Here is a 25,377-nt window from a genome sequence, read left to right as displayed (position 1 = left end):
GGGCATTGCAAAGTGAAGAGATCAAGAGGTATATAAAGGGATATAGCCTCGGGTTTGCATCTCTGCACATTCAAAAAGTCTCAGTTACAGAGTCACGCGTGGAATAAGGACGCAAGAGTCTCGCAGGTCATTAAGCATGCCACGTATCCACAGCTACATCGTCTTTACTGTCAGTCGGTAACTATTATCTTTCGAGATAAAATAGAACTTGCAGTATAGCCGTGGATTGCGTCTAATGTTGTGAGGTTGTGAGAAACTTTTCTTTGCAGGGCATTTATTCATCTGGATCTGAAGGGCAAAGAGAAAATCCCACGTTGGTATTTATCGTCCACAGATTCTCAGTACCTTTAAATTCACATTCCACCGACCTTCTAAACAGTGTTCGAACTTCTGGCCTCGACAGAGTCCTTGATAGCCACGATCCTCCATGACTCTACTTCTCCCAGTATAATCGAATCCCATACCTAACAGCAGTTCCTCCCCCGTTCAGCTTAGCATTCAGCTGACTCGGATGCTCCCAGGTGAACAAGACCATGGCAAGAAACATTAAAATACTGTCGAAGATGTACATGTACGCCTCATGAGAGATGAGATAGCCAGCGTTCCCCTGTGCGTATTCGATCAGGCGAAACACAGACCGTACAAGAATGAGGGCAGAGGCGATGTACAGTGTATAAAGATACCTCTGCCAAGGGATGCCTGATACAGCGGCCTTTGCGGATACAGAACCCACGAGCCTGATGTGAAACACGGCTGCGGTGACAGCAAATAGCGAGAAGAAGACAATTTGCACGATGAGACCTATAATGACGATACGTTCGCCATTGTGCAGAGCATCGAGGGATCCACCTGCCATCATGCCACCACCTACGAGCTGTCAGAGGAATTTCGGAGCACGGAAGGCCAAGGAGTAAACTCACCTGCGCCTTGAAGAATAAAGGACGCGACATCACCAACGACAAAGATCTTTGTTAGCCACACCCTCTTGATAGGTGAGTGCCGCTCGCCATCGGTAATAATGATGATACGTCCGAGGATCATGTAAATGCTTGCCGCGAACAGGGCTGGTGAGATAAGCAACAGCAGAGTCTGGACCACGTAAGGTTTCACAGTCCAGTTGGGGCTTTCGCTGGCAGACACTGCCCTCTGGGTTGAGGTTAGAAGTGGAAGGTTTTGACGATAAGAAAACTTACACCAATGTAACCAATGACCTGCACTATTCAGGCATCAGTCTGAGAGTAGGAACTCAGAATGCTTTTGGGGAAGAGACTTACTGAAACCACCGATGACGAAGCAAGAAAAGAACCACGTCTTGGTCCTAATTAATTGATACGTATGCAGTCCGGTGACCATCAGAAAGAGGATGATGAAGATGACAGCCGCCGCCATGGACGGGTCATACCGGTAGAGCTTGAAAATAGCATCACCATCTCCTGCTGCTGTGCCAGACATGATTGAAAGCTTCGGAAGTTGGATAAAATTCCGACGAGACTCAGAAGTCTAATACAAAACGATTGTAAGAGTAAAGGCTTTATGAAAGAGTTTTTAGATAAATATCAGAAGAATGTTGTTATTGAACATCGTAAACAGACTTTATAGTAGCTCAAAAAACATTTTTAAGGGGCCGCTTTACAATCCCCACAGACTCCGTGGCGGTGCACTCCCTTTTCTAGGCGCTTGCTCTATGTGTAATCTCGGGTTCGTTTACGGGCTCTGGCGGGAATGCGAGGAACGAGGCGGATGTGCTTGGGGCTGTTCTGTTGCGTGTTTCGTATTTTTGTTTCCAGTAGCCCCTGGAAATATAAATCAAATGGTTACTGGTATTGACCTATTATCTGAAACGTTAGTTTATCACGTGTTATTCATATGAGCACGACGGCCTCTTCTCGCCTCTCAAGTGTATTCCAGAATTCGCAAGATTATATCGTCCCCCTTTGCCACTGCGGCTGGACACATCTATCCTACCTTCACCCTAAATGCCATTTGTTACTGTCAAGTCGGGGATTTTATCGACTCATAGTCGACTCATAGTCGTATCCTCCGATCAAGGTAACCGCCGTACTCTGAACTTCCGATGTGAGCCTAGACTCTGGAGTCAACTGTGGAGGACAGTTGTATGTCAATCTTTGGTAGTAAGGCGTTGCATTTCACCGATCATTGTCTGCGATACCATAAGTGGAAACTGAACCGAGCAGTTTCTAATTACTGGCACTACTAATACTAATGATATCGGGTCTTGTAGGTGACTCCGGAGCCAGTCGACTGTTGAACGACATCCAGGCCAGAAGTGGGGATTTTCTGTCTTACTCGCCAATGCGCAACTATGTGTCGTGAATGTTATGGTAGTGTTTATTAACGTAGGGGGGAGAGAGACGAGCCGTGCCGCTACTATTCATAGATGCTTGTCCACACAAAGTATGCCGACAGCCTCACACAAGCGTATCTTAGATTGGCGGTGACATCTTCTATCGTAGTCATGGCTGTGTCTCTGGAACTTTCTGTGGTTTAGAAAAGCTGATGCCACTTTCCACTACTAATCAATTCCCAGTCGCTGCCTGTTACCTCAACCGTCTTGTACTTTCGCTCAGCCTTATTGCCAAGATACACATGGAGTCCCGGCTATAGCCCCCACTTCAACTCGCTTCCCAAGATTGGTTCAACTTGCAGTGATAAGCGCTTGGCGTCAAGGCGCAGTTTCATGTGCAACACAATAGTAGTTCTCATTGGATGTATCAGTACGTGGGCTGAAAAAAGGCTTCTCGCACATGTGGTGTTCTTGGACTCGACCTTTCCTATTTAATGCCCTCGAGCCAGAGTAAAGTGTCTTTCAACCTTTGACTGTCTCCGTATCATAACTACTGCGACAGTAAGATGCAGCCCAAAGCCCATCATTACGAGGCGACACCGGCTCGCGACGTAGACACAGATGAGATTGAATTGAATCCCACCAGCGAATCATCTCGTAAACGCAGGTACGTTCGTCATGGAACCTTTTCCACTCACGGCTGGGGCCTGGAACTCCTCTCGTCTTTGACAACTCTTGTCTTGTTCTCCGGCATGGTTGCTATATTTTGCAGCATGCGCAACAAGCCTTATTCCGAATGGCCCCTTTCAATCTCTATAAACACATCCATCGCCATTATGTCCACTGCCTGTACGGCAGCTATGATGCACAATGTGAGCGCTTTCATAGGACAGTTTAAATGGCTTCATTTCAAGCGATCTTCGCAGAGCGTGTACGATGTTGAGAGATTTGATGAGGCCAGTCGAGGTCCACTTGGAGCTATCCTCCTTATCTTCAGAGTTCCATGGAATCTTGCAACATTGGGAGCCTTCATAACGATTCTCCGTCTGGGCTTCTCTCCACTCTCTCAGGCTGTGGTTAGCCTAGAACCCAAGATGGTAGACGTCCCAAGTAACGACTCGACTTTTGGATATGCACACGCTTATGATAGAAACATGACAACGGGTGCTCAGTCCGGTAAGCTACCAAGATGCAATGGTATAAGTAATAAACTGACGGTCAATTCTAGAGATACCACCGGATACACAAATGCAATCAGCTATTCTCCAAGGCCTTTACGATATAAGTTCCATTCCTGTGTTTAACTGCGGTGGCGCCTGTCTCTGGAGGAACCCGTATGTATCCTTGGGCTTTAAGAGTACGTGCAAGAACGTAACCATGTCGACGTTGGAAACAAAGCATTGTATCAAGCCAGAAGGGAGACCAGGGATGGTGTTTGATCGCAACTGTAATTTCACAACGCCGGGAAACATCACACTTACAACTCAGCATGTGCGAACCGACTCCCAAACAACTTTCCGAATCAACGTTACACGTACTCATCTGGCTCATCCCGATAATATCACCACCACGCTTGATGACATTGTGAGAATCGCTGTTTGGAGATCAGGCTATGATACCAGTTTCAACGCTACTGACATCAATATCACGGAATGTGCCGTCGGATTTACTGCGTATGAGTACCCTAGGGCCGAAGCGAACGGTAGCACCTTTTCTTTCGGAAAGGTTGCTGAAATGGATATTAGACATGCCAATTGGTCCTGGGAGAATCCGATGGCTCGAACTCATCTCACTAGCAACAAGACTTCTAGCCTACCTCCGTTTAAGATATCCATCGTCGACATCGAGGCACTGCAAGCCTTTTTCGAGTCCACCACTTTCCAATCCGAATTTGTAAGCGGGAGCGCAAAGAATAACAACCCCGGACTTAGTGCCGCCTTGGATGGAAATACTAACCTCACACGTGCTTTCGATAACATGGCACGGGGCATGACAGACTATCTCCGTTCAGGGCCAAACGAGAAGCTAGCCAAAGGAGTTTTAAGAGAAAACCAGATTTTTGTGTTCGTCCGGTGGTATTGGTTGGTTGGCCCTGCGGTTTTAGAGCTATCTGCGTTGATATTTGCAGTCTTTACGATAGTAGGCACTGCGAGGAAGCATGAGGTGCCGCTGTGGAAATCTTCGGCTCTTGTATTATTAAGCTGTCGGCATGACGTGGACTCAGGTGTAATTCATGGAAGATTCGGAGATATCAAAGAGATGGAGAAGATGGCAAAAGTATCGAAGGCACGGCTAGAGTAGCGAGAATAGATTGATGAATTCCTTGTATATATACAGCCTAGAAAATATGCCTCAAACCGCACCCTGCCCATGTGCAAATGAATGACGCTGGCATTGAGGCGACTCAAGTTTCGTTACTAATCCTACCAATCTTGTCAGATATCACTCTTAATCTTGTTGCCTTCTCCTCCGCATTCCCCTCGGTGGTTCACGCCCCTGCCCTGATGTACCATATGCTTCTGTTCTCAGTGGGCTTGGGTTCCCTCCTCTTTGCCCACTAGGCTGTTCAATATGGCCTGTTGGAAGTACTGATCGACCTGCTTCCGTATTGACATCCCCAAGCTGCGGTGATGTCTCTGATTGTCTCTGGGCACCACGAGCAGCAACTTGCTGATGACTGACTGGAGATCTAGAAGCACTTTGTGTTGTATGACTTCCTAAAAGCGGCGTAGGCATCCACCGCGGGATAGCGTTTTGAGATGCGTTCACAAGTGTATGCGGAGTACTTTCTCGTTGACCATGAGGTTGCTGCAGGTAGCCGGCAGAGATCCCAGACATGTGTATACCTGAATCCGAGCCTACTGGACCTCTCTCTTGGTTAGATTGGTTGATTCCTAGTTGTATCCTTGGCCTTATCGCCTCGATATTCGGCGGTGCTCCTCCAGTTGAATATTGATACTCTGATGGTCCTGATTGACCGTACCCAGCATACGATTGGCTCGGATAAATAACTTGAGAAAAGTCATACGCTGGTGCATTTAGTACACTTGGTGGAGGAATCGGGGTCCATGGCCTGAATGGATGTGAATGTATTGGGGCGACCATATGTTGAGGCAGTCTATCTGCGGGGCTTGGTAACACTGGCCCTCCTATTCGTGGTGGGCGACTACTTCCCGCGGCAGTGTTAGTGGTATTTGAAGATGGTCTTCTGTGTCTGGAGGACGATGGCCTCTCAGTCATCAGGCTTGGGTTTGCGGTTGTCTCATCCACTGCACTTCTTGAAGCAGGCTGATAATGCGATCTTCTTCTTGGGGCAAAGTTTATGTCACTACGAGTAGAGGCACTCGCAAGCGCATCTCGGAACTGCCTTCGACTTCCCCAGTACGGAGAACGCAGTTCGTCGACATGTTCATCCTCGCTGGACTCGGTACTGGTATAGTCGGTAGAGTCGCCTTGTCCAGATGTCGTTGTTAGACTGGGACCTGGGTTGCTAGTTGTATAAGTTTGGTAATATGCCTGTTGTTGAACCGGCGAGGTTTGCCAAGAGGGGGATTGAGGGACCACGTTTTGCTGGAATCCTATTGAAGGCTGGTAATTTGAGTATGGCTGTGTGCTCGTAGATTGGTAAAAGCCTTCTGCACTCAGAGTTGCAGGCTGGTAAGCTGGGGGTAGATCTTGTGATGTAGATGATCGCTGCTATTGTCTGGCTAACCACTCCTCTTGTGTCATTGATGGAAGTATATCTGGACTATTTGATATCCTGCTCTCTTCTGGAGATCCCCATATCGCTGTTGTCGAGTCGGCGTCTGAGGAACTTGAGATTGTTCGGTGGCGCTGTCGACTAGATGACACAGGCTGCCCTTGTAAAGAGGGCTGCGTGTCACGCGTTGATGGTCTTGCGCGAGTATTGTCAATTCTCATTCGTTCGAGCTCGCCTCTCAAGTCCTCTGAGCTGCGTTGTATAATCCTTAGTCTGTTCTGCGCTGCTATTATTTTGTCCTCCGATCGGGCTGCACGCCCTTGTCTGGCGGCCTCGTCTCTCCGATTCTCTAAGTCTGTGGTCTAGTCACGGATCTCTGGAAAACTTCTTCTGCTAAATTAAAGCATGGAATTAGTGTAGATCTATCAAATTGTATCGCGTTGGGGGCAGTACTTATTGTGAGACATTGGAAAGGCGGCGTAACCAATATGTGGTTAGAATTTGAGGTATTCAGGTTGATGGTTTATAGAAGGAGAAATGCCAGAAAATGAATAATGAAACGATGGAGTCTATTTCAGTCTGTCCAACAACAATAAAAGGTTTTGTGGGCGGTTATCCGCACGGCAGAGCCTCATCTTGAACAACTCATCTGCTGACTCCCCTTCCTGCGTCAAGTGCGGCACTCAATCGCTATTATGAAGCTGATTCGTTGTTTTATCGCTCAGCTGAAACTACCATGCAGTCAGGCAGCCACGATCAAATGTTCCAGCCAGTGAGGGGATGCCACCTTTCTGTCGTGAGGGGTTTTATGCCGACGCCTTTATCTGTCAGGAGCCTGCTTTCAACTGTCATCATCGATTATAGCGGAAGGTTGCATGTGAGACCATGTTTGACAAACTGCCTACGTCACTAGTTCTGGCCTAGCAATACTGGCGGATAGTACATCACCAGATTTTCCATCATCGAGCCTTCCGGAAGCTTTGAACCATGGCAAACGATTTAACAGACAGCCTGACATTGGAGGATTTGGACGTGGCGATTGCAAATCTGAAAAACAACTTGGAGAGCATAACACACGACGACCCCGATTTTTGTTCGACGGCCGCTTTGCTTGCACATGCGCTTCGGAAGCATTACCTTTTATCACGACCAAATGGGGTTTGAGTGCTCTTGAGGAGTCCATCACCTTTCTGAGGCAAGTTATCGATGGTTCTTCCATAAACGATACCAGGAGAGCTGAGTGGCTCATTAGCCTCGCGTTTGGCCTGAGCCTCCGTTGCGATGTGACAGATTCTGAAAGCGATGCTAGAGAAGCTTCTCGGTTATCATTCGAGGCCTTGGGCGCCGTAGAAAAGGATGGTCCGCCGTATGCGACAATCCTACAATCCGCTTGTCATTTCATTGGCAAACAGGCAATCAGACTCCACAAAGAAGATGACTTGGAAAAGGTATTCGAGATGCACAAGTCCATTATCTCGGCCACAACCGTCGATCATCCCAAACTTAGATCACGGCTGCGGAGCTACGATAACACCTTATTCAAAGGGTATTTGTCATTCAGACATATAGAGTGTCTGGAGGAAGCAATTCGAGTCTCAGAGTACATCGTCAACATCCCAGATCAAAGCACCGAGGACCATGCGAGAAATGTGTGGATTCTCAGTCATCGTCTTGTTCAAAGATACGTGAGGACTGGAACAACGGCAGATCTCGATGATAGTATAAGAGCATGCCAACAAGCTGTTGACGACACTCCAATAAACTCGAATGATCGACAACGAAGACTACAGTCCCTGTGCGATAGGCTGGGAGAGAAGTATTCTCAGACCCTGGAAGAAGCTGATTTCCAGGCCGCCAAAGTGGTGATGGATCAGATTCTTGATCATTTGCCAACAAAACAGAAGAGTCGAGCCTGATCGCTTGGAATCATTGGAATCATTTTAACCCTTCGATATAGACAAACAGGACATGATGATGACTTTCAACGAGCGATTCATGTTGCTAGAGAGGCCATCAATTTGACGGCTAAGAGCGATATTGGGCGTGCTGTCCGACTGAGTAACCTCAGCGGAGTTTACGCCGAGGCATATGGCAAGACTGGAAATACAGAGCGACTCGAAGAAGCAATCCGAATCGGGAGAGACACCCTCGCTGCCACGCCGGATGGTCATCCAGACAAAGCCCTGCGTCATTTCAATCTTGCAGACAGACTCCAACTTCGATATTCTGAGTCGAAATCAATCGATGACCTCAAAGAAGCTATTTCCTTATATCGACTCACCCTCCATGAGTTTAGGGCGCCCATGTTTCTTCGCGTTCAGGCTGGTTACTCCCTGATGCAGGGTTGCGTCCTGAAGCGCGATTGGAACGAGGCATATAAGGCTGGTGCCGAAACCATCAATCATCTGTCACTCTTCAGACCGTTTTCACTGCAAAACACTGATATACAGCGCGAAGCCAGTAAGCTTTTAGGTCTGGGCACTGAAACAGCATCACTTGCATTGGAAGTGGGGAAGAGTGCAGCAACTGCCCTTCAATCCCTTGAGTTGGCTCGAGGAGTCATGGCATCGTCCATCAATGTGCTTCGAGCTGATATCAGAGATCTGGAGAGGGGTTTTCCGGAACTAGCCGGCAGGTATAACCGTCTTCGAGAGCAACTCGACACAGGTTACGCTCCGCAATCCGACTTTTCACTAGGCGAAGAGGTTTGGGGAAACAAGATGACAGAAAGATATGATGCAGGGGAGCATATTTCATCATTATTAAAAGAGATACGCTCAAAGCCAGGCTTTAAGAACTTCTCGCGGCCTGAAGATGAGGAGCGAATGCGAAGTGCGGCCGCCCTGGGTCCGGTGATTGTGGTCAATGTTGGCCCTCTTACTTGCGATGCAATAATCATTCAGCAGGATGGTTTCAGTGCCATTCCACTCCACGAGTTAAATCAATTTGATATCGACTCGAAGTATCGGTCATTAGGACGTGGAAGTCTCAAGGTTCTTGAATGGCTTTGGGATGCCGTTGCTGAGCCCATACTCAATGCCCTAGGGTTCACAGAAACACCTCGAGAGAGTGGGATTAAAAGAGTTTGGTGCGTTTTGACTGGCTCTTTGAGTACGTTTCCTATCCATGCTGCGGGGCGTCACAGTCAGCGAAACGGTGAGACGATCATGGACAGAATCATGTCGTCGTACGCCACCTCAGTATCAGCTATTGTGCAAAGTCGGAGGACGGCGCCTGTTTCTAACAACGAGGCACTATTGGTGTCTGCTGGCGAAACGCCTGGTCACCGAAGATTGGCATTTGCAGATAGAGAAGTCAATGTGCTGCGAGATATCTGTCGCCAAATGAAGCTCGAGCCTGTCGAGCCTGAGCCTATTAGAGAAGATGTGTTGTCACATCTGCGAAAGTGCAAGATCTTCCACTTCGCAGGGCACGGATACACTGATACAGCTGATCCTTCCAAAAGCCAGCTATACCTTAGGGACTGGCAGACAGAGCCTCTTACAGTCGCAAGCCTCCCCGAGCTCAACCTTCATCGGGAGAGTCCCTTCCTTGCGTATTTATCTGCCTGCGGTACAGGACAGATCAAAAGTGAAAAGCTCTTTGATGAAGATATCCATCTTATTAGCGCATGTCAATTAGCAGGCTTTCGGCATGTCATCGGGACTCTGTGGGAGGTCAACGATCAGTCTTGTGTTGATATGGCTGCTATTATATATGAGGAAATTCTTAGGGGAGACATGTCGGATGAGTCTGTGTGCCGCGGTGTTCATGTAGCTACGAAACAGAAGAGAGATCAGTGGCTTGATGAGACCTATGGTGCTGAGAAGGGGTCAAGAAAGCAGAAGGGGGAAGCAGGTGTCGAAAGAGATATCATCTCCCTTGAAGAAGACGATGGACAAGGTATTTCAGGTATCGGGAATGGTCCATTGCACTGGGTTCCATATGTGCATTTTGGTGCATGATTCTCGGCTTTCAGTCTCGGATGTCTCGGAAGGTCCAGCAACCCGCGGTTTTACCTTTGTCAGATACCCATTGTATCATTCGACTTTTATTGACATCAATAAGGTCCTAAATCTCGACTGTGCTTATTTGGTTGTGCATCCAACACGTTCAACAGTATCTGAAATCCTAACACGCCAGTATGTTCGACGCAAACATTACCTAAATCCTTCATCTTTTCTCATCAGCTGAAAAGCTGTTCAAGTTTTGATTTTCCCTCCAACTGCTTAATCTCCTGCTTCATCACATCAATGCGATAGTTCTTCCACGCCTTTTCTATCCGCTCCTTGGCCTCAGGGTTCTTTGTAATAGTGCGTGACGCTGATGCAGTGCCTGAAAGAAGACCTGTTTCACCACCTAGAAACAAGCCTCCAATCGAGAAGAAGAAATAGGTAGCGGCATCGCCCCATTTCGAAGGCGCAAGCTGCGCAGTGAGATCTGGGATAGGTTCTGTGAGGAGTCAGCATAAGAGTTGGGATGTGTGTAGGAAAACATGACGTACGTGTACGGCCATCCGCAAATTTAACCTCGACGGGCTTCTCCACAGCTCTGAAGGCATTGAAGTAGGCCAATCGCATCTTTCGAAGTCTAAAAGCGCACAAGACGCCGAAACCAAGACCCAGCAGCGAGCCGACCGTGGCATGGGTTGAAACTTTGCTCCCTGCGGTCTTTAAGATATCGCGGTCATTTTCGTTCAAACTGATCGCCGTTAGTACTTCCAATCTCCAATGGAGAGTTGGAACAAGTGAATGGACGTACTCGTGCTGGAAGTGCTCTTCCGCGAGCTTCCGGAGCTCGTCACTCCTCCCAGATCGGAAAGCGGCAAGTGACTGAGACATTATTACACTTGCGGTTGGATTTTGTTGATGGGAGAAAGATGCGATAGTTTTTTATAGAGATGGAATGAGATATGGTATTGATAGCCAAAAGAACAGGAAATCTAAATTAAACATGACGACGACGTTGTTGGAAGACGCTGGGTATGAGCGGATAACACTGACGTCACCACGCCCGGTTCCGTTTAGCGGGAGAAACGCAGAGAACTAATTCAGTCAAACGTCATTATCGTATCCAAAAGTATCATCGTGATTTGGGGGTTTATGCAGCATTAGTTGATTAATTGACTATCATTTATGCTGACTCTGAATCAAAGCCTCCCACTCCGTCAAAAGCCCCATGATCTCAACGCTCTGATCAACATTCGGCGAAGGCCGTTCTGCTGTTTTAACACCGCGGGATAAATACTCTTCCACCTTGTTCACCTGATATCCAAATGCGTCCATGTCTGCAGGTACAATGATTTGTTCCGTTGAACCGCCGTAGGTTTTGATCTCGATGATGTTGTCCCCTGCAATTGGCAGCCAAGGGTTCGTGATGAATCTGATCCTGCCTTTGTCTCCAAGGATAGCGAAGGATGAGTCGTTGCCGTAGCTGTCAGTTGACTGCAAGCTTGCAAGAACGCCGTTGTCGAAACGGACTGTCAGTGATGCGTCGCGGACATGGACACTGCCTTCTGTTGAGATATTGCCGAAGCCGTGCAATTGACGCTTTGCGAATGCATCGCTGCCAAACGCCGTCTCAATGACGAAGTGCAGCAGTGAGACCGGATAGCATCCCAGGTTGTAAATTGTCCCCATGCTCAGAGGATTCGCCTTCTTCCAAATATTGGCAGAGTAGTACCCCGATACACCTTTCACCGTCCCAATCTTGCCTTCAAGCAGCAATTCCTGAGTCTTCTTCATCAACGGATGAGTAAGGTACATAAGCCCCTCCAGAAAGAACACACCCGCATCTTTCACAGCTTTCTCAATTGCTTTCGCATCCTCCATCGTCGTCGCAAGCGACTTTTCAGACAAGATCGCCTTGCCTCGCTTAGCAGCCGCGAGAACTGCGGGGGTGTGCATATGATTCGGCAGACCGACGTACACGACGTCTATGTCAGCCTTGTCAAGTAGCTCATCGATCGAAGTGTATCGTTCCGCAATGCCATGTTTGTCGGCGAATGCGGTTAGGCGGGCTTCATTGCGGCCAAAGACGGCGGCGATGGTGGAGTTTTGGCTGGCGAGGATGGAGCGGGCGACGACGTCGGAGATGAAGCTCGTTCCGAGCATTCCCCATCGCAACGCGGTCATATTGAATAAGGTGACTGATGAAACTGGATAGATGAATTGGAGGTATAAAAAAGATATAGGTTCCTTCTAAGGCAACTTTTTATAGCTTGGGCGGTCTCTTCAGCATTTTGGGGTTGTTGTTGTGAGCCCGCTAACGTTAATTCGCTTATCTTGCTTATCTAAATCCGGCCATCTCCGAGTATTACCGCTTATAAGCTGTCATTTCCGTGCTACCCTGAGGCTATTCTATTCAGAATTACAAACCAGTAATACAAATCTCTGTATTTCTACAACTATGTGGATATAGCCTGAGGTCCCTCCTTGAGATCCTCAACGATACTCTTTCTTTGCCGCTGTGAAAGTCTTGCCTTGCGCGATATCGCGTGCCATGTTATCATCAGCCTCAACTTGTGCTGGTAGGATCTCAACGATCTTGGACAGCGCATTCTGAGGCACGCAAACAACGCCATTTAAATCTCCAAATATGATATCTCCAGGATTAATTGTCACATCGAGGGCAGGGTCCTGCAACATCACAGGCACATTGATCTACAATGCGTTAGTCATGAGCGCCCTGTATTTGGTGAATATCACGTACCTCACTGGGGCGCGCAATCTCATAGAAGCTCGGCGTACCAACATTGCGAGCGAAAACCTTGAATTTGTTAGGAGAAACCGAAACTATGATCTGGTCGACCTACTGGGTAACCTAATTTGCGATGATCCTGCAAATCTCGAAAAGTACCGTCGACAACCGTGCCGACAGCTCCAGAGTACTTAGCACGGGTGCTCATCAGACCGCCATACACAGCGTTGAAGATGCCATGGGGCGCTGAGATAAAGACGACATGGTCTTTTGGGATAGTATCAATCTACAGGCCGTTAAAAATGGCTCATATCAAGGAAGTTGGATCGTACATAATGCTCCTTGAGCTTTGGCGCGTTAGTCTGAGTGTTGCGGACAAACTTGACAGTGTACGCTGGTCCAATGAGCTTTCTATCGCCTTCTTGTCGTAGAGGTGACCGCATGCTCAAGTTGGGAAGAAAGCCGCCATGAGGAACGCCTACTTTGAGCAACGCGTCTGAAACATCGCACCTGCACCGGCGTTCAGATAAGTACCATTCATTACTATGACCTTCTTTTTTGATACTTACGTGGAGTATGAGCGAAGCTTCTCGGCCAGCGAAAGGTCTGGAGTTGCCATGGTGGATAACTTTGCGGTTGTGGAGAGGTAACGTTGGAATGGAGCTCGGCTGGCAATGAGAACCTTCTGAAACGGCCCTGTAATACTCATTGATGTTGAGTAGAAGTATTTATATATAGTATTGTCTGAGAAAGAAACTTCATGAGGATTTATGGCGGGTTGATATGGCCCCATCGGTCTCTCGGCAAGTTTCCGGGATTTCGTCCGGGACATTTTCCGGGAGAGTATCCCGGAAGATACTTGCCTGCAAAAAACGGCCAAACGTAAAATTGCTGTATATATAAATTGTAAATTAATATCAAAGTGCTTGAGGCTTTGATGATTACATTTCTAGATCCAATATCTTACCATCTTTGACTTTTAACTCGTTACGATGGCTGACCGCAAATCAACTGTCTACGTACTAGACCCCTACCATCCAGACGCCATCGCAGTGCTCCAGCAATCATCCGACATTAATGTCGTCCTCCCAACAGACCCAAACAAGAACCAGTATACTGAAAATGCCACTGCAGTTATGCTCCGCAGCGAGACCCGCCTCGGTGCAGATGAACTGTCCAAATGCAAGAGGCTGAAATACATCGTCAAGCAAGGCGTTGGTGTCGACAACATCGATCTCAAAGCAGCTGTCGCCGCGGGTATAAAAGTTTACAACACCCCGGGTTTGAATGGAGAAGCAGTTGCTGAGCTTACACTCGCACTGGCCTTGACGCTGTCACGACGAGTTGCAGAGATTGACCGCCGGACGAGGAACGGTGAGGCTATTGTGAGGAGTCAGACGCTGGGAAAGAGCTTGTTCAAGAAGACCCTGGGAGTTATTGGAATGGGGAATATTGGGCTTGCTGTTGCGAAGAAGTGGGTTGGGGCCATGGAGGGCAGTATCGTTGCTTATGACCCCTTCTCAGATGGGAAACAGTGGTTGAGCACGTTCAGGGAGAGCAGGTTTCGCCAGGTCTCAGAGCTGCATGATCTTTTGAGTGCATCAGATGTCGTAACTCTTCATCTCCCTCTCACCAAAGACACAGAGAATATCATCTCTTCTGCAGAGTTCAATGCCATGAAGGATGGTACAGTTCTGCTCAACTGTGCTCGAGGAGGCATCGTTTATGAGGATGCATTGTTAACTGCGCTAAAAAGCGGAAAGCTATTTGGTGCTGGCCTTGATGCCATGAAGGTTGAACCTCCTACTATTGAGGCATACCCGGAGTTGCTGGCGTTGCCGAATGTTGTTTTGACGCCTCATGTTGGAGCTTCGACGGTTGAGAATCAGAGCCAGAGTGGATTGGCCGTTGCAGAGATTGCAATGGCGCTGTTGAGGGGGGAGGAGAAAGGGAATAGAGTAGCATAGATGCGTTAGACATCAGTTCGTCCTCAGTAGGTCATATGAAATAGAATGTTATCAGTACCTTCGTTCACAATGAGATTGATCTCCCGTAACGCGGCATCGTCCAATCAGATGACGTGCGTCTCAGGACGATGTTCCGGAGTGGAGAACGCTAACCCGAAGTAGACTCAAGCTTTTCCGGGAACGGTCACTCCAAATGCTCACTTCATCTCGACTTGTCATCAACCTCACTTCAACAGCCACGCCACGATGAGCTTAATCAGTCCGAAGCCCATGGAAAGAAAGACAAAAGTACATCGCATCTCACGGACCACATATGCCACCCGAAAAACACCATAATGCCCAAGACAAGGCGCGAGCGAAGAGATTCTCCGCCCCGCCCAAAGAAAACAGCCCGATTGACATGCAAGAACTGTCGTGCCCGCAAAGTGCGCTGCGATGGAGGCCAGCCCGTCTGCGGTATCTGTATAGCGTACAATGAGACTTGTCAATATGATCGACCACCGCCCATGACGCAGATTCGCGCTATGGCGGATAGGATCGCCCAGCTTGAACAGACCATCAAAGACCTTCAGAGCAATGGAACTAGTATTGTTCCAGTGGAAGCGGCTCTGGCAGACACGGGTGTATCGACGGTTACAGAACCACTTCCGACCATTGAAGTCGCGGACGGTCCTCTCGATACCGCTCGTGCTTACTACGATACCACGTCAGCAGTTCACGATCCAAGAGAAACGCCATCGCAGGCGACGACCGGTCAAGTCACCGTGGCACACAGCCCTGAAACTCGGCAGCCTCTACCAATGGAAACGCCGGAGCTGAGGTTCTGGGAGGATCAAGCTGTCGAGAGCGCAGCAGTTTACCTCAGCATTCCTCAGGATGTCATCCGACGTCTTTTCGCGACGCACTGGACATGGGTTCACGCGAACTTTATGTTTGTTCCAAGAGCTCTGTTTCTCCGTGACGCCTCAGTAGGAGGCAAATTCTTCTCTCCATTTCTGTTGAGCGTATTGTGCCTGCATTCAACGCGTTTCAGGGAGCGGCATTTGACAGAGCAATTGCTTGCCAGGGCAAAGTTGGAGTTTAGTCATGAGATACACAAAGAAGGATCCATACCATTAGTCCAAGCACTGCTGCAATTCAGCGCTCGCGAAATCGGTCGAGGATCTGTATCGCAAGCCTGGCTGTATGGTGGCATGGCATTTCGAGTTGCTATTGACATCGGCCTCTTCTCGCTATCGCCTGGGAAATCTGAGGATATCGTATGGATGCAACTCGGGCGTCATCTCGCTTGGTCTTGTTTCTTCTGGGACAAGACTTTGAGTCTGTACCTTGGGAGAACACCGTCATTACCTGAGCCACCGAAATGGGATCCTGCTTTACCAGATGAGCCAGAAACCGAGTTATGGCCGCCTTATCCCATTCCCGAAGATGAAGCACTCCAGAGTTATCAGCCGAGACCATCGCATCTGTTACTGTGCTTTGCATATACTTGCAAAATCAGCCTCATCATTAATGATATTCTTTTTAGTATTTATGGAAGTAAAAGAACGAAAGATGTCTTGGACTTTGTGCAAACTACAAGGGAGAGGCTGCACTCCTGGCGTTTAGGTTTACCGACAGCTTTGCATGTGGACTACCAGGCTCAGACATGTCCGCCTACACATTTTGTAGCTCAGCAGTAAGTGTGCAATGCATTGGCACTATCGCCAAACTAACATATTTTCAGAATGCTATACCATACCACCATAATCCTACTTCACCGGCCGTTTCTCAATAATCCAGCGTGCTGGGGGGCATGTCAAGAGGCCTCTCAAGCCGTAGAGCAGCTTCTCAAGCTTCTCGATAACACCTTTGGCTTCCAGCAATTCACATATATCATGGCCTACTGTACCTACACCGCAGCCACAGTCGTCGTGCAAGACATGAAAAACGGCAGGCCTGATACTACACAGCGATTCAAGATGTTTATGAGGGCTTTGAACGCCATCACAGTCAGTTGCCCTGGCATACAACGCAGCATCGATATTCTGACAAGGGGGCTTGGTGCGGTGTCAGTCGAGCAAGAACCCCCGGCTTTTCCGGAGCAAGCCCCGCAGATACCGGCTTTTCCTTATACGGATTGCGAATACATCTTCGCTGAAGGGGTTGATGAGACGAGTCATGACACGTCTACGGACTCTAATCCGTTCTTCAATCTTGATTCTTTTCCACAGTTGTGGTTTAATGAGCTCTCAAATGGCGTATTTGACGACGCCCACGTTGAGAATTCAATGTAGATACTAGATAGACCACAATCTAGCCAAGTCACATATGCAGCACCGTGGGAGGTCACATAACTATGATGGAGCAGAATCAGGGAACTATATGCAACAAGTGATGTAACCCAGCCGACTACAATCTCCCTTTCTCACTTAGCCTCTCATGTAACAAGAGACAAATTTGACATGATAATAGTGGGCTACCCTGAAGCTTTTACAAAAAACTTAGAGAGAGAGTGGATAGATTCCGTAGTTCGTAACTTCTCGAGCTTCGACCATCCGTTCTGGATTTCTTGTCTCCCACTACGGAGTTAGTTGCAAATCACGGAAGATTCCGCGTTCGTGGACCCTCTCGCTTCCAGCAAAGACAAACAAGCTCGACCAACCCGGGAGCGGGCCCGTGCATACCCGCGAAGTTCTCGTCTCTTAGGTCACAAGTCATTAACAGGCTATAATCTCGAATGTGCCATGAACTGAGGTTTGACTTGTCTTCGTCTCGAAAGATAGATGAATTGTTTAGGACCTATGCTGCTAGATCAGGCGTTGAGTATTAACACGAAGGGAGGAAGTTTAAGCATCGGGATTGGGTTCACAAAAAGCTTAAAACCTAAAGAGGAAATCTCATCGAGACGACTTAATCTCAATGATACTTTATGAATCTATTCAAGATGAAAACTGGGGTCTTTTACGACGATGCCCTGAAAACTTTACGCCAGTCAATGCGACATAACGAAGAACTGCTTTCATCCCCTATTCTTCCCGCCATTTTACATAAAAATTAGCTATTGAAACGAGTCCAGACGGATCTTGACTAATGATGTTTCTAGCCTTATTTTTGACGTACAATATTGACTCAGTAGCGTCGGCCCGCTGCGCTCGAGTCATAGGCAGTCGCTAGCATCAATCACCGTTCAGCTACCCTATCAGCCTTGACTTCTTCAAGCCACTCGGCAGTTAGGATGACATGTGAGAATGTCTGTGGCGCCGGCGGTGTCTTCCCAACATCGGCGAAGCTCCGATTTGTGGCTTGCGTCCTTTCTCCTTTCGCCTATCACACGGGGCAACTTATGAACGCTACGGGAGGGGGGAAACAAGGTTATCATCAGGCATTTTCCCCCGCGGTCTCGAATTGATTCTACCCCAGGAACCAGAAGAATGCAACGGTCGCAACGGTTTTACTGGAGTGAGATGAAATGCTGCGACGGAGATGGTGTGAAGAGGGAAGAGATATTTAATGCAAAGGATCTTTTGAGTTGGAGGATTCTTTTATCTCTGAGACGTGCTGATGCATGAGTAAGACACCTTGTCCTTGACTGGACGGCAACTCGGCTGCGCACCCACATTCCGGGGGCACTGATCACATCGGGAGACGGATCACTCGGTTAGCTAGTCGCCCTCGGTCATTCTAGGTCTCTTCCTCTGGCGTTTCTGTCCCTATCACCAGCCCTGCTAATTGAACACATGGCATGATGCAATCAGGCATTTTGTGCATTAGCCCAGCCCAAAGAGAACCAAAACATCTTCTGACTAGATCATCGGGAGAGAAGGGGTCAGCAGAGTTTGGTCCAGCTCATTCCAAGGAAACAGGGGTCCGCATCCTGATACGAATTACCGTAAAGGAGGGCTGAAAATAAACCCGCACTAGCGATCTTACCCCGGCTTCCCAACCTTACCCCTTACCGGCAAGCAAAGCGAAAAATGCCTAGACCATATGCCGGAAGTCAAGTCAAAACTTTAAATGCGTGCTCATCTCTCTCCCCTCATTTCTCCCCGCGCACAAGCACGAGTCAAGACCTTACAGAACGGGGTTAGTTTCTGCGCAGCTTGTTTGACCAAGCTTGTTAGTTCGAAACCGATGTACCCAACCGTTGACGCCTCCCCATGGGTTGGGCTGCCACTTGCGGAGAACCCGTCACTCACTTGTCAGGATAGTCTGAGCGCTGGTGTCGTCTCGCGGACCAACGAGCCAATCTCTTGTCGCGGAGAGCACTGTATCCGACGCCATGGAATCAAGGGTATCCCTCTCTAATTTACAATGGTCAAAAACTAATCAACCAGTTGCCATTTTGTCGAAGGGGGGTTATCGGGAACTTTATGATATGACAGCGGTGCAGCTGAGATCCAACTAGCTGGAAAGGAGGGCGATCATCGAGGCCAAGATCTTCATTTAACGCCATCAATGTCACATTGCTTTTTCCTTCTCTTTTTCCTTCTATTTTCTCCGACCTCCATTACTCGTTTTTCTTACCATCCATACCACCTTTCGACGTTACCTTGATCGACAATGGCGGATGCAGCGGTGCCGGTGTTTTTCGAGCTCAGTTGGTCTATTTTGATGACCATCTGCATGGGCAATGTCTTGCTGGGATGTCTCGTCTGCGGTATCACCAATTGGACTCTCCTCGCCGCTGTGCCCATGTTTTCGTCAGCGGCGGGAGCTATCGCCAATGGATTGTGTTACTATGTGTATTACCAGAAGCATCCTGCGATGATGCTTGCTATTGCGTCGGTCTTTGCTGATATTTTCTGGCTGGTACGATTGATACGTGTCTCAATTGGGGATGCCGAGCTGACGGTCGCTAGCTGCAAGAAGCTGGTCTTCTTTTCTACAGTTACATCATCCTGAAACGAGTCCTTCGAGGAACACGATGGAGGGTCTTCATGTCGATTTTCTGGTCGGGCATCGCCGGCATTTGCGTCGTTCGCGTCGTCATCATCACCTTCCGAGTGAAATCAATCCTAGCCGGTAATGAGGACCTCTTGGCTACCATCAACCATATCCACATCGCCTACTTCGGTCTCATCGCGTCGCTCGAATGTCTCAGCGCATACTTCCTCATCGTCCTCTTTACATCGGCCAAGACATCATCTGCCGAGATCGCGCGCAGTGGTGGACTTTTCCAATACTTGGCTCGAAGCACAGAAATTAGAGTCGCTTTGCTTGCCTTGCAGGGTACTCTTCGCGCTGTGACGCATTCATTCAAGACAGCTGGTCAGACGGCCGAGAACATTGCTACCCAGCTGGACCGATTCTTCTACGCCGTCTTCTGCCTGTACTCCATGGTGCTATAGTAAGTCCTTCTCCATGCTCACCGACCTTTTGAGCCATTGACCTAACTCCTGTAGCATTGATCTTCTTTCATCCAAACTCAAGTTCAATGGCACCCAGGATTACCCCTCTTCTCGCGATCGCTATGTCCATCAGAGCAGTCAACCTGGTCGCTTCACCTCAACACAAAAGGATGACTTTGCTCAAAATAGAACAGAGCATGTCGTCGGTGTTAATGGTGGTACTCGCACCCATAAGACACGAAATGATTCTACCGATCATATCATTGAGGGCGGTTCCTCACAAGGCGATGGGTCAATTAACCTGGAGGATATGGACCTCAAGGGCAATGTGATCAAGAAGACAGTCGAGTTCAGAGTTGTGTAGATTATTTCTCATTTTCGTTCGGCGTGTTGAAGATACCAGATATAATGTTTAGTTCATTGTCATTTTCATATTGTAGTAGGTAGACAGCACATCTCAAGATTAATGATCGTTAATGACACGAAGTAACCCCCGCAAAGTGATCGCCTCGGTTCGTGAGATCGGTTAATATCTTCCGAACCGAATGATAACTGACATGGCAGTTCATGAGTCAGAAACACGATGATCCGGCAGAATGCTGCAAGACTCCTTTTTCGTATCCACTGATCAGCACGCCCGTCTTGTGGCATCTTAGGGCCAATCCATTTCCCTATTCGGGTCTCGACCGAAGCTGAAACGCCGGAGAGTGTAGAGATCATCAGCACTGCCTCAGCTTTGATTTCGAAGGTTAATGGCCCAGCTGAGAGTCCCAAGATACATATGGCATCGGTATGAAGTCTGTTCCTGGACTTGACGCATTGCAAGACAGCAAAAGCAGTCAATTCACTATTACTTACATTATCTAGTCTACTTATTCGTACCTGGCATGTTGATATCTTGCCTTGAAAGACTGAGATTATCTGAAGGATTAAGTTAGACTTTTTAACTATCTTTGGAACTCATGCACAAAGGTTCCCTCTTCCTGCCAAGACACGCCACTAGTCATAATGGCATGCAACCACTACCGTACTTCTTCACAGTCTCCCTGACCTAAATGATGCGCTGATCTTCCTCGCATTGTCTCAGTATGTGATCCCCAGCCTCTACGATATCACACCAGCCGAGGGGGCCGGCATCATACGGATCAAACTTGATTGTATCGTGATAAATCTACTGACCGCCTACTAAGCCCACCGTCGAGGATCAACACTCCTTACGAAAATATGTAGTGGGTTTTCGTTGAACCTTGCGTTGGCATGCCTCGACGATCTGAGTGACAGTAGACTTCGCCCCCGTATCAATGGCATGAGGGACAACACGTGTCACACCTGTAATGGTATGCGAGAACCCAAAGTTTTTCCGGTTGTTCCCCTCAAAGTTACATCCTTTTATATTTTAGTGAAAAGGAGTCTTTTGCAGCATAGCTTTCAGTATCCCTATAGAGCCAACCGCCACAGGGCTCCGACGGCGCCAATAAGTGTCTCTCTTTGTAGACCGTTACTTTATTATATGCTCCAGGAGTTTTGGGTATCGCATAAGGTACTGTACGATTATTTGAGAATATGAGCTGAAAAGATTTCTATCTGAGCTCTACAGTCATTACCATGTCAGCTAACTACCCTCCATCTGTTTGGTGTTCTTGGACATATTATCAGGATTGGCGGGAATGGATAAGGGTTCTTTTAGAGACTCTGGGTCATCCGGATCCCCAAATTCATTTAAATCTAATGGAATTCCTAAGCTGATTGAACTTGGAGTGTCAAAGTTGGAACAAAGATTGGTTTTGTTACCGGCCGTTTGCACATTCATTGTGTCTAACGGTGAAGAACGAATCTCAGCCAATTGAGATATTACTGATACATACTTACATTATGAACAGCTTCTAGTAATTTAATAGTAGTGTTTTGACGGTTATTTCCCTGAAAGGGGCTTGAATCGGCTTTGAAATAATAAATAGACATCTAGAAGCAGAGTTATTTATGTTCTTCAGGGTAACTATAGATGTCACGGACTGTACTTAGACCCCATGCCGCTTAGTAATTGTCTTCTGAACCAAACCTCCGAGCCAGATTCGAAGCTACGCAATAAACTAGACCAATTTGAGAAATCGGCTTGGAGTTACTTTGTGAAGCAGGCCGTCGGAGGACTTCCGAATTCCGAATTACTCATCTGGAGTTGAGTGCGCTAAATTCCGGGGAAATAAGTGGACCATGCAGGTGATCTAATCTGGGGTAAGAGATCATCGAATAGCGTCGAGCCCTTTTTTCCCCAAACTTCAGCGTCTTTGCTACGACTATTCTTCATGCTTCACACCTGAGCTCCTTATTTGTCGCCGTGAAGGTAGACATCGAGGGTAGTAATCCCCTATCAACTTGAGAGTAAACAGTATCATGAGCCCGCCCGGCACCCAGCCAGAATTCTCATGCGAGACGTGCAACCTTCCATTTCAACGCAAGGAACACTACCAACGACACCTGCGCACTCATACAAAAGAAAAGCCTTTCACATGCTCTGAATGTGGACAAAGCTTTGGTCGCGTGTAAGTTAGCCCTGCCGACCTGGTTGCGTCCTGCCCTACCTGTCTGCACCATCCAGAAGCTGCACCGGTGCTGACCTCTGTAGCGACTCTCTTGCTCGTCATCATACAACCTTACATCTGACTGCGGACCGTCAAGACAGCCGTGACCGTCCCAATGACCGCCGTCGAGTATCGCAGGCTTGCAAGCCATGTAGCACCTCAAAGGTGAGATGCGATGGCGAGCACCCATGTCAGCGATGTCGGCAACAAGACAACGAGTGCTACTACGAGCCACATGCGAAGCGAAAGATGTCAGAGACTAGCTCTGATAGACCGACCAGCAAACGGAATCGAGAAAAAGCCCCAGTCAACGTTCAGGTTATGGAAAGCATCAATGTCAACGTGAATAGCAGAAATTCACCGCTCTCACCACCAGCAACCGTTCAGGACAATGGCTCCAACAAGACTCATTATGCCGCCAACTACATGTCACCAGCACAAGACTCCTTCATTGAGCTATCCAAACCCGACGACTTCAATGCCAGCGCCCCACCAATCGACCCTCTACTCGATGCACGGCATAGCGCATCCATTGGGTATCATGGCCCTCAGCCCGGAGCCGCAGGCGCTCTTTTTGATACTGACGATATACTGGCCAACTTCAACCCTACAAATACAATGCCAGCACCATTACCTTCAATGCTATTCGGCGATGCCTTCGACACAAATGGATGGCTCAACTACGGCGCTGACCAATCATTTGCGCCCCTCTTTCTTCAGAACGATGCATCCCTCGACGTCATAAACGAACTTTGGTTCGACCACGCAGGTCTCAAAGCACCTCAGCAACCCATCCTTTCACAGCTCACGCCAGCCTCTTCCCTGGTCGATCAATCAGCTGTGGCGGAACTGTACAGCCGTAGCCACTCTCCTGCCATTGATAGGGATGCGGTTGAGCCTAGAGAATATGTCGCTGTCTCGATTGAGCTGGACGCTCAGCTCAACTTTCCAGACCTCTCACACCTGACGGCCGAGGACGTTGATCATGAGAATTTGGCTCATGTAGATGATATCTCCGAGGAGGTGGCCAAGAATGTAGCCGAGGCAGCAGCAGAGATACAGAACGGCGGTAATTTCCCGCATTTTAGGAACTTGGCCATTCCGCCGACGCCAGTGCTAAACGCATGGGTCCAGCTGTACTTTGAGTACTTTCACCCTGTCATGCCTATTCTACACAAGGCGACGTTCTCTTCGTCTAAGCGGCATTGGCTACTTATCTTCACAGTGGCCGCTATCGGTGCGCACTTTTCGAGCATCAAAGATGCCCAGGCGTGCTCGAGGGCAATGCATGAGACTATTCGACGACAATGCTCAACCATGGTGAGTAATCCTAGCTAAGGCAGAACGAGGGATCCGAGGCTGATGAAACAGTGTGAACGCCAAAACTCCAACGGAAGAGAACTTTGGATGTCACAGACTATCCTCCTGAACCATATCGGCTTGCTCTATGGCGGTGAGCGGAGGTCTCTCGAAATTGGCGAATTCCTGCAAGCATTACCTGTAACACTGGGAAGACGCAAAAGGCTGTTTACAAACATGTTTCCCGTAGACAAGTTTGCTCAGCTGCAGTTGCCGCATGCCCAGAAGTGGCAGATTTGGCTGCTCGACGAGGAGCGGCGACGGGCAGGCTTTGCCATCTGGGTGAGTCGATGAATCTGATATATGGCTGTTCCTGTACTGAATGTCGAACTGTATAGCTTCTGGATTCTGCATTTAGCTCGCACTTTGATCTTACGAGCCTTATGAGGCTGTCTGAACTGCAGATATCCCTGCCTCAGCCCGATGACCGTTGGGGCGCATCGACTTCCCAATGCTGGGCTAACTTTCCTGCTGTTGGTAAGTTCTAATCCATAAGACTCTGCTGATAAAGCACTGACATAAGAAGAAAATTCGGGCTCTGGTGGACTTCCCATGATGGAGCGCGTGATCTCAGAAGATAGTTGGCGATTTGTATGGTCCAAGACCAATACCTTGGGTAAGCAGGTCATGCTGCAGCACCTCACCAACGTCATCAAGGATAGAAGTGCAGACCAGCCTGGTACGCCGGGCTTCTCGTATCACGACAAATTAGTCGCTTCAAATGTCATGACTGATCTTCTGAACCTGATTGAAACCGACCAGATGGAGCAATCTGTTGACGAAGCCAAGGCATCGACAACGCACAAGATCATGGCACTGACTGCCTTGATGACACACAACACTCCAGTCCAGAACCTCATTCCAACGATTATTCGATGCATATACGGCAAACTCGAGAATAAAGACTGGGAGGCAATTCGCGATCGGTGGAGAGGGACGTCCGGACAAGGGAGGCTGGGATGCTTCTACGCGTCACGCATCCTCCACGTAGTACGCTCAAGCCGGTCATCGCACTTCGGGACCCCCGTCTCACTTCTCCAAGCTGTGTTGGTTCTGTGGCTTTACTCATCGCTCGCTGAGCGTTACAGTGATGGGTTTTTGTTCTCACGCGCGGCTCCAGCTGTGGTCCTTGGCCCGAAGCCCCTGGACCAGATGGAGACTAACACTTGGATCGAGATGGGGTGGAGCCGAGTTAAGTTGCCGGGTATCGGCAATCTACTTTGTGCAGAGGGTAGGGCCAAGTTATTGGATGATGCGGTAGTGCTTATGAGATCACTGAAGGGCTGGGGAATTAGTCATGCTTATGCTCAGATCTTGCTGCGACTTCGAGCGAGCGAGACCTCTAGTACAGTCCATGGATGATGTGCGGTTGGATGGTATATATAATATTTATACGCGGCGCAGCTTATTCTTGTACTGGTGTTTCGATGTATTTCAC

The 25,377-nt window shown here is 48.4% G+C and overlaps 11 protein-coding genes; 6 read left to right on the top strand and 5 right to left on the bottom strand.

The window, feature by feature from the left end:
* Nucleotides 1–433: 433 nt before the first annotated feature.
* On the bottom strand, nt 434–1,452 carry FFUJ_11904 (related to RTM1 protein; the record flags this gene model as incomplete). XM_023570854.1 has 4 exons in its annotated part: nt 434–867; nt 921–1,146; nt 1,194–1,216; nt 1,275–1,452. The coding sequence occupies 4 exons, from the start codon at nt 1,450–1,452 to the stop codon at nt 434–436; spliced, it is 861 nt and encodes a 286-aa protein (XP_023437906.1).
* Nucleotides 1,453–2,871: 1,419 nt separating this feature from the next.
* On the top strand, nt 2,872–4,606 carry FFUJ_11903 (uncharacterized protein; the record flags this gene model as incomplete). XM_023570853.1 has 3 exons in its annotated part: nt 2,872–2,972; nt 3,078–3,481; nt 3,534–4,606. The coding sequence occupies 3 exons, from the start codon at nt 2,872–2,874 to the stop codon at nt 4,604–4,606; spliced, it is 1,578 nt and encodes a 525-aa protein (XP_023437905.1).
* Nucleotides 4,607–4,753: 147 nt separating this feature from the next.
* On the bottom strand, nt 4,754–6,226 carry FFUJ_11902 (uncharacterized protein; the record flags this gene model as incomplete). XM_023570852.1 has 2 exons in its annotated part: nt 4,754–5,918; nt 6,018–6,226. The coding sequence occupies 2 exons, from the start codon at nt 6,224–6,226 to the stop codon at nt 4,754–4,756; spliced, it is 1,374 nt and encodes a 457-aa protein (XP_023437904.1).
* A 515-nt stretch (nt 6,227–6,741) lies between these two features.
* Nucleotides 6,742–9,970, top strand: FFUJ_11901 (uncharacterized protein; the record flags this gene model as incomplete). XM_023570850.1 has 3 exons in its annotated part: nt 6,742–6,875; nt 6,919–7,800; nt 7,963–9,970. 3 exons carry the CDS (start codon nt 6,742–6,744, stop codon nt 9,968–9,970), a joined length of 3,024 nt encoding a protein of 1,007 aa, XP_023437903.1.
* Nucleotides 9,971–10,191: 221 nt separating this feature from the next.
* Nucleotides 10,192–10,846, bottom strand: FFUJ_11900 (uncharacterized protein; the record flags this gene model as incomplete). XM_023570849.1 has 3 exons in its annotated part: nt 10,192–10,457; nt 10,510–10,706; nt 10,767–10,846. 3 exons carry the CDS (start codon nt 10,844–10,846, stop codon nt 10,192–10,194), a joined length of 543 nt encoding a protein of 180 aa, XP_023437902.1.
* Nucleotides 10,847–11,134: 288 nt separating this feature from the next.
* Nucleotides 11,135–12,139, bottom strand: FFUJ_11899 (uncharacterized protein; the record flags this gene model as incomplete). Its single annotated transcript, XM_023570848.1, has 1 exon — nt 11,135–12,139. The coding sequence occupies one exon, from the start codon at nt 12,137–12,139 to the stop codon at nt 11,135–11,137; it is 1,005 nt and encodes a 334-aa protein (XP_023437901.1).
* A 309-nt stretch (nt 12,140–12,448) lies between these two features.
* On the bottom strand, nt 12,449–13,323 carry FFUJ_11898 (related to dlpA protein; the record flags this gene model as incomplete). XM_023570847.1 has 5 exons in its annotated part: nt 12,449–12,667; nt 12,717–12,773; nt 12,820–12,990; nt 13,037–13,214; nt 13,274–13,323. The coding sequence occupies 5 exons, from the start codon at nt 13,321–13,323 to the stop codon at nt 12,449–12,451; spliced, it is 675 nt and encodes a 224-aa protein (XP_023437900.1).
* A 373-nt stretch (nt 13,324–13,696) lies between these two features.
* On the top strand, nt 13,697–14,671 carry FFUJ_11897 (related to SER3-3-phosphoglycerate dehydrogenase; the record flags this gene model as incomplete). The annotated part of the gene is made up of 1 exon (XM_023570846.1): nt 13,697–14,671. One exon carries the CDS (start codon nt 13,697–13,699, stop codon nt 14,669–14,671), a length of 975 nt encoding a protein of 324 aa, XP_023437899.1.
* A 335-nt stretch (nt 14,672–15,006) lies between these two features.
* FFUJ_11896 (related to pathway-specific regulatory protein) lies at nt 15,007–16,947 on the top strand (the record flags this gene model as incomplete). XM_023570845.1 has 2 exons in its annotated part: nt 15,007–16,349; nt 16,398–16,947. The coding sequence occupies 2 exons, from the start codon at nt 15,007–15,009 to the stop codon at nt 16,945–16,947; spliced, it is 1,893 nt and encodes a 630-aa protein (XP_023437898.1).
* A 2,266-nt stretch (nt 16,948–19,213) lies between these two features.
* FFUJ_11895 (uncharacterized protein) lies at nt 19,214–20,365 on the top strand (the record flags this gene model as incomplete). XM_023570844.1 has 3 exons in its annotated part: nt 19,214–19,462; nt 19,513–20,000; nt 20,056–20,365. 3 exons carry the CDS (start codon nt 19,214–19,216, stop codon nt 20,363–20,365), a joined length of 1,047 nt encoding a protein of 348 aa, XP_023437897.1.
* A 2,027-nt stretch (nt 20,366–22,392) lies between these two features.
* On the top strand, nt 22,393–25,301 carry FFUJ_11894 (uncharacterized protein; the record flags this gene model as incomplete). XM_023570843.1 has 5 exons in its annotated part: nt 22,393–22,541; nt 22,625–23,900; nt 23,952–24,221; nt 24,278–24,416; nt 24,466–25,301. The coding sequence occupies 5 exons, from the start codon at nt 22,393–22,395 to the stop codon at nt 25,299–25,301; spliced, it is 2,670 nt and encodes an 889-aa protein (XP_023437896.1).
* Between the last annotated feature and the right edge of the window lie 76 nt (nt 25,302–25,377).

This window comes from Fusarium fujikuroi, chromosome FFUJ_chr11, assembly GCF_900079805.1.
Source record: "Fusarium fujikuroi IMI 58289 draft genome, chromosome FFUJ_chr11".
Taxonomy (NCBI): domain Eukaryota; kingdom Fungi; phylum Ascomycota; class Sordariomycetes; order Hypocreales; family Nectriaceae; genus Fusarium; species Fusarium fujikuroi.
Note: the sequence above shows the minus strand (reverse complement) of the source record. Positions and strands in the feature narration are given on the sequence as shown.